The 7,726-nt window shown below is 33.0% G+C and overlaps 1 protein-coding gene across 1 annotated transcript; it reads left to right on the top strand.

Annotated features, from left to right (window-relative positions):
* The first annotated feature begins 4,217 nt into the window (after window positions 1-4,217).
* On the top strand, window positions 4,218-7,483 carry LOC143057380 (uncharacterized). The gene is made up of 3 exons (XM_076230686.1): window positions 4,218-4,230; window positions 5,596-5,742; window positions 7,226-7,483. Exons 1-3 carry the CDS (start codon window positions 4,218-4,220, stop codon window positions 7,423-7,425), a joined length of 360 nt encoding a protein of 119 aa, XP_076086801.1. The 3' UTR covers window positions 7,426-7,483.
* Window positions 7,484-7,726: the final 243 nt, after the last annotated feature.

The following is a 7,726-nucleotide window of genomic DNA, read 5'->3' as shown; positions in this document are numbered from 1 at the left end:
TAATTCCAAATTATAAGTTTGACCCCAATTTCACGGTCCACTGAACATAGAAAATGATAGTGCGAGTGGGGCATCCGTGTACTATGGACACATTCTTGTTTTTAATATAATATTTGAGTCATTTAAAAAAGATGCCGAATTTTGAAATTGCAAAATTGAATTAAAGTGACTAATTCAAACCACTCTCTTCATAAGCAAATAAAAACAAACAGTACTTATGGAACAACAATTAAAAAGATGCAATCGAGGTAATGTCATACAAGAATATTTTTTGATAGGTAGTGTAATATTTTGTCTCTCCTGTTACCATGTTCAAAATAAATGTTGGGTTATTAAGAAAAGGTGTTTTAATGTCTGTGTCATTTTGGTCTTTTGTGGATAGTTGTCTCATTGGCAATCATACCACATCTTCTTTTTTATATTTTATAAGATTTTAAGATTATTTTTCAAATAGCCAATAAGATGATTTCAAGAGTAAACACTTCTATATACTTTCATTCTGTGTATCGATAGATTATTTGTCAATTTTTCTTATTCTACTGAAAAATATAAAATCGGGTTTCAACTGGGACTATTAGTATAATATGTTTCAAAGGTTATAAAAAAAAACCACCAGTAATGCAAGTCTATGACAGGAATTTATAATGTTTAGCATTTTTTCTATTCCTTATAAATCCAACATCAAGTAATTCCATCGGATGTTGTGTTAGGTTACTTATTCCTTATTCGTATCATTTTTGTCTATCCTGTTACCGATATCAGTATTGCATTTGTATATATATATATATATATATATATGTATATGTTAAATAACGAAGATTAAGACGTTGTCACCTTAAAATGAGTTTAGTCATACAAGTGAGAGGTTTAGCTACCTCAGTTTAAAACCAGGTTTCATGCACCATTTTCTAAACATAAGAAAATGCCTGTACCAAGTCAGGAATATGACAGTTGTTATCCATTCGTTTTATGTGTTTGAGCTTTTTTTGTTTTGCCATTTTATTAGGGACTTTCCGTTTTGAAATTTCCTCGGAGTTCAGTATTTTTGTGATTTTAATTTTTAGACAACCAAACGTTTGTGCAAAACTATAAGTAACTTTAAACTATTTAAAGACGTTTCTGTCAAATTTTCTTTTTGTAACCATGATAACCTACATAACCGGATAGACAAATTTCTTTTTTATACGAATACTGTTATGAAATAACTACTCCCTTTGACGAAGTGACAATGTGATTCTTCTGAGACTTTAGTTTCCAACACGCTATTGCACTTTTTACAAGTATGATATTGGTGTAATTAATAAATATGTTGGTAACAGCATAAACATGACAAATAGGAACCCACTATTTTTTCACTAATTCTTGAATTTTCCTTTCTCAGTCTAAACTGCTATACAAGAAACGTGCTGCGGGAAATTTGTAGAAAACTTTAAGCTTCTGAAATATTCACTGCATATGATAACAGGATAGACGTGCATTTCATGTACACCAATTCAATTTAATCTGTAGAAAAAATGTTACATAGTATAATAAAGAAGCTGTGATTTTTTCGTTAGAGTTATTATTAAAATTAAAATAGCTCCTTTTGCAGATAGCAGGGCAATCAGAAAATAGGAAAACAGATATTTGAATTTTGTAATCCTGACACGTGTACGAAAAGAAAGTACGCAAAAATGAGACTTAACTATATTTTAATCTTATCAAAATAGATCGGAATCGTGTTTATACCAAAAAAAAAATTGAACAAGTACAATATTAAAACATGTATAAATTTATTTTAACAATGTTACCTCAGTGCGTCCAGCTTTCAGTCTGATAATTTACAAATGGTTTAATATACTATTCTTGTATTACGTAGGTCATGAAATTTCAGTATATTTGGTCTTTTTCGTAATAAGAAGTGAAATAACAAAAATACCGAACTTCAAGAAAAATTCCAATTTATTGGAAAGTCCCAAAGGGCCAAGTGAGCTTTTCCTATCACTTTGCATCCGGCGTCCGTCGTCGTCCGTCGTCGTCGTCCGTCGTCGTCCGTCGTCGTCGTCCGTCGTCGTCGTCGTCCGTCGTCGTTAACTTTTACAAAAATCTTTTCCTCTGAAACTACTGATCCAAATTTAACCAAACTTGGCCACAATCATTATTGGGGTATCTAGTTTATAAATTGTGTCCGGTGACCCGGCCAACCAACCAAGATGGCCGTCATGGCTAAAAATAGAATATAGGGGTAAAATGAAGTTTTTGGCTTGTAACTCAAAAACCAAAGCATTTAGAGCAAATCTGACATGGGGGGGGGGGATAAAATGTTTATCAGGTCAAGATCTATCTGCCCTGAAATTTTCAGATGAATCGGACAACCAGTTGTTGGGTTGCTGCCACTAACTTGGTAATTTTAAGGAAATTTTACTGTTTTTGGTTATTATCTTGAATATTATTATAGATAGAGATAAACTGTAAACAGCAATAATGTTCAGCAAAGTAAGATTTACAAATAAGTCAACATGACCGAAATGGTAAGTTGACCCCTTTAGGAGTTATTGCCCTTTAAAGTCAATTTTTAACCATTTTTCGTAAATCTTAGTAATCTTTTACAAAAATCTTCTCCTCTGAAACTACTGGGCCAAATTAATCCAAACTTGGCCACAATTATCATTTGGGTATCTAGTTTTAAAATGTGTGGCGTGACCCTGCCAACCAACCAAGATGGCCGCCATGGCTAGAAATAGTACATAGGGGCGAAATGTAGATTTTGGCTTATATCTCTGAAACCAAAGCATTTAGAGCAAATCTGACGAGGATAAATTGTTTATTAGGTCAAGTTCTATCTGCCCCGAAATTTTCAGACAAAACAGACAATCTGTTGTTGGGTTGGTGCCCCAGAATTAGTAATTTTCAGGAAATTTTGCAGTTTTTGGTTATTATCTTGAATATTATAATAGATAGAGATAAACTGTAAACAGCAATAATGTTCAGCAAAGTAAGATCTACAAATAAGTCAACGTAACCAAAATTGTCAGTTTACCCCTTAAGGAGTTATTGCCTTTATAGTCATTTTTGAACAATTTTCATAAATTTTTGTAAATTTTTGTAAATTTTTAGAATATATTTTCCACTGTAATTACTGGGCCAAGTTCATTATAGATAGAGATAATTGTAGCAAGAAGAATGTCCAGTAAATTAAGATCCACAAACACATCATGATCACCAAAACACAATTTTGTCATGAATTTATCTGTGTCCACTGTTTGATATGCACATAGACCAAGGTGAGCGACACAGGCTCTTGAGAGCCTCTAGTTTCAATTGCCAAAACCAATGCTCAAACAAACAAAAAATACGTATGTAGAAAATGGCGGATTTAACCTGGTCTTATAGCTAGCTGAAGATCTCATTTATATGACAGTCGTATAAATTTTATAATATTGACAACAAAGTGTGAACAAAACAAACAGAGAGGTTTTCTGTCTATAAATTTTTAAGGTCGGGCGTCTTAATTTAAATTGATAGATTTTTTTTTATAATTTGTCAAAATGAAGTTTTAATAATGTTTTTTTTTTAATATAATACAAAGCATAAGTCATCGGACTTTTTTTCTTGCAACAGATTAAAATAGGTAAATTCACAATACTTTCTATTATAAAAATTACTTTATCTGAGTTATCTCCCCCTGATTTGGTAAAGTTGAAAAAAGATAATTAAAGGTGTTTTTGAGAAATTACAACCGTAATTATGATAAAACACACAATTTTCTATGTTAACATCAAAAGTCTTACACATAAATTACATATTACTCTTAAAATTTGCATGTTTAATCAAAGATCTAGACCAAAGTTATCTGCTACTTCAAAATCCAAGATGGAGGAAGACACCCGAGCTGAAACACATCATAGTTAATATCTCCAGACTATAAAATTACGATATCGAATTCATCTTTCAACACCATGCAAAGTGATCTTTCACATCAATAAATGACTGAGGGGTCTGAATCTACAAAAGCTATGGCTCATTTTTGACTCGACAGGATTTCCATGCAGGCATTACTTTTATTCTGGCCTGACGTAATACTGGGAAAGACTAAAAGTAAAAGAAAATACTTGGAAAAACTTTCATTTGAATTTTCTGAAGTATCAATTTGGTTTCGCAAAATGTCGATGATATGATAATTGGTTTATGGTATAACAATTATTAAGCCTTTGAAATTCAACCTTTTCAACCGAACAATGTTCCGATTGGGTATTATATCTCTCCTCTATTGTTTTTTTCCTTGTTTTTGTTTCTGCGTTAATAGAAAGAAAATAAGTTATCGCTTATATAAATATTTTACTCTAAAACATCCTGAGGTTTATCTGTTAAAATTCAACAGAAGCTGATAGGTTTTATATAAAAGTTTAATCCTTTGTTTGTATTAAACAGCAGTGGATTTTTTTGTAAATCATAAACTAGAGTCTGGAAATACGATCCTGTGTCCAATAGGCAGGAAATTGAGATCAAAGGCATCTTTTACGTTTTGCTCGTTGGCGCAATTTCTAAGAGATCATAAAGTTATCTGCAGAAAATGTTGGCAGATTGTAAATGATGATATTTGTACTCAAAATGCTCAACTTCCGAAGCAAGGTTGTCGGCTCTCCGGACATTCCGGAAGTCCTGCGTTTGATTGCCGAGTTTATGAGCTTCGGTACTTGCTTGGAAGTTGCAAAATGCTCTAGTGACTTTTTCTAGCAGTTTTTCTTCACTTAGAAATTAAAGAATTTGCTAACCTTTTGTATGACATTCGTAACATTTGACCTTGAAATTTAGGTCAAGGTCAATTTGTATTTGACGTTCTAAATAAAGACCCTTTGCTTATAACTTTAATTATAAAGCCATAAGGGCCTTTTACATAAGGCTGGATAACATTTGACCTTGAATGACCTGGAAAAGGGTCAACCAGATGCGTTCTTGTGTAAACTGGTGTTTCCTTACTTCATGCTTTCATACATGTTCGAAGGAAATCAATTTGTATATATTTATATCTATATTTTGATGACAAATATAGTTCTTTTTACATAATACATATAATCTAAGTAAAAGGTTGACTATAGTTGGTGTATGTGAAGATTTATAATGTAGATGTTTGTCCGTTGGGTTCATCTGACATTGACCTCATTCTCATGGTCCAGTAAATTGGTGAACGTTTAGTTTTCGGGTTTATATCAGTTTCTCTGTTATTATCAGCACTAAGCAACTATATTTGGTGTATCAAAATGACTTGTGAAATGAACATATCCGTCTGACCTTGGCCTCTTTTCTTTGATCATTAATGTTTCTTTTACACCAGCATTTAGAAACTGTTCAGTGGCGATATCCAGAAGATTTTATAAGTGGAGGCCCACTGACTGGGCCCACTGACTGCATAAGAGGGGGCCGCTCCAGTCATGTTTCAGTAATTCCCTATATAATCAACCAAACTTTCCCAAAAAGGGGATGCGGCCCCTTTGGGTCCCCTCTAAATCCGCCACTGCTGTTACTTGGGAACTCAGAAAAAACATCACAATCAGCCAAGCAGCGTGTATACTCTTGTTCATTCAATAATATTCTTCCCCATTTTTTTCATTTCAGTCCACTGTACCTTATGCTATGAGTGTGTCTCTTTGAATGAAGAATGGTGTTCAGAATACTTTGATGATTCTTTAGCTTACCATAACAATATCATCAATTGTACGGGTAACTGTATGAAGCTGATTGCTCACGTTGATAAGGAAAAAGGTATGTTCGTAATCACAGGGTTGACACTACTAAAATCAATCATTGTCACATTGTTCCCGATTGTAGTATTTTAATCAGTATGACTTTCTACGATGACAATACGAATACTAAAAATCTGGACTTAAAATAAGGCGTATAGGTACAGGATGTACAGTTTTCAATTTGTTAGCCGGAATGACGTAAAACAGCGAATCAAAGAATTCAACTTTATTTATAACTCATAAAGGACAATGCTGTTGATTAAAAAATACTCCTTTCCAGACCCTTTTGTTTTCCAAATAAAATTAATAATACCAATAATTGATAAGTTCCAGGTCGACGGGTTCAAACAGAAAGATGTTGAAAGCAGAGAAAACTGTGCATCTTATAAACGGCATGACTTTATCAGATGACAATACCAATACTAAAATAAGGCTTACGCATAGCGGTATAGTTATTTTCTTTAATTCAGTCACAGACCCGCAATATTATCACGGGTGTGTTCTAGTTATAAGTAATAGGATAACTATATTTGATATGTGCGTACCTTGAAAGGTCCTCATGTCTGTTAGACAGTTTTCACTTGACCTCGACCTCATTTCATGGATCAGTGAACAAGGTTAAGTTTTGGTGGTCAAGTCCATATCTCAGATACTACAAGCAATAGGGCTAGTATATTCGGTGTATGGAAGGACTGTAAGGTGTACATGTCCAACAGGCAGGTGTCATCTGACCTTGACCTCATTTTCATGGTTCAGTGGTTACAGTTAAATTTTTGTGTTTTGGTCTGTTTTTCTCATACTATATGCAATAGGTCTACTATATTTGTTGTATGGAATGATTGTAAGGTGTACCTATCTAGCGGGCAGATGTCATGTGACCTTGATCTCATTTTCATGGTTCAGTGGTCAAAGTTAAGTTTTTGAGTTTTGGTCTTTTTATCTAATACTATATGCCATAGGTCATCTATATTTGGTGTATGGAAATATTTTATGATCTTTATGTCAGTCGCGAAGGTTTTATTTGACCGTGACCTCATTTTCATGGTTCATTTCACAGTGTTAAGTTTTTGTGTTTTGGTCTATTTTTCTTTAACTATAAGTAATAGGTCAACTATATATGTTGTATAGAAGCATTGTTAGCTGTACATGTCTGCCTGGCATGGTTTATCTGACCTTGACCTCATTTTCAAGGTTCATTGGTCTTTGTTTAGCTATCTTGGTTAATGTTAAGTTTATGTGACAGTTGTATTAAAGCTTAGCTTATACTTAGGACTATCAACATAATATCAATGATTAGTATAGAAGGCGAGACATTTCAGCGTGTGCACTCTTGTTTCCAAACTTCGTTTTCCACTATATTGACCTATAGATAACATTTCATTTTATCTGAATTTATAAGATTAATATAGAAAACTTTTCTAGTAGAGAAGAGATGAATTTGTGGTATATCTTGTTTCAAAATGTATAACTATATTTATGACTATATTTTCTACTTTTATTAGAATTTTACGTGAGAACATGTGACATTACCAAGGGTGCATCAGGAACTTGTACAACAGCCAGTCAAGTGTTAGGAATACCTGTCAGTACAGTATGTGTATGTGGAACCGATGGATGCAATAAAGCGTACATATCAAGGAATTATTATTTGTCAACTATTTGCTCAATACTCGTCTCTTTTTTGTACATTTATACAAACTAATTGTTTTAAAGATTTGTATGCATGGTTTCATTGTTATTAAAGTGTTGCAGACTTAAAATGCGTTAACTCTATAAAAATTATATGATCATTGAGGAGAATAATGTTATAAGACATGTTCTGAAAGTCGTTATCAACTTGTGTATTTAAGAGGAAAATAGATGAAAATTGAGAGTGTTTTGTATATTACTGAAGAAATCACATATGTCCATTTCAATTTCAAAGCCGAGGACCGAAGTTCATAAACTCATAATCATACCACATCTCCCTATTTTCACATGATGTAGTACCATTGTAAACAAAG

The sequence above is a fragment of the Mytilus galloprovincialis genome, chromosome 13 (assembly GCF_965363235.1).
Source record: "Mytilus galloprovincialis chromosome 13, xbMytGall1.hap1.1, whole genome shotgun sequence".
Taxonomy (NCBI): Eukaryota; Metazoa; Mollusca; class Bivalvia; order Mytilida; family Mytilidae; genus Mytilus; species Mytilus galloprovincialis.
This window is presented reverse-complemented; position numbering and strand designations above follow the sequence as displayed.

Bases quoted from the DNA above. Each gene is read 5' to 3' on its own strand.
- LOC143057380 (XM_076230686.1), top strand. The intron at 5,743-7,225 runs GTATGTTCGTAA...TACTTTTATTAG, and splicing joins TCACGTTGATAAGGAAAAAG to AATTTTACGTGAGAACATGT.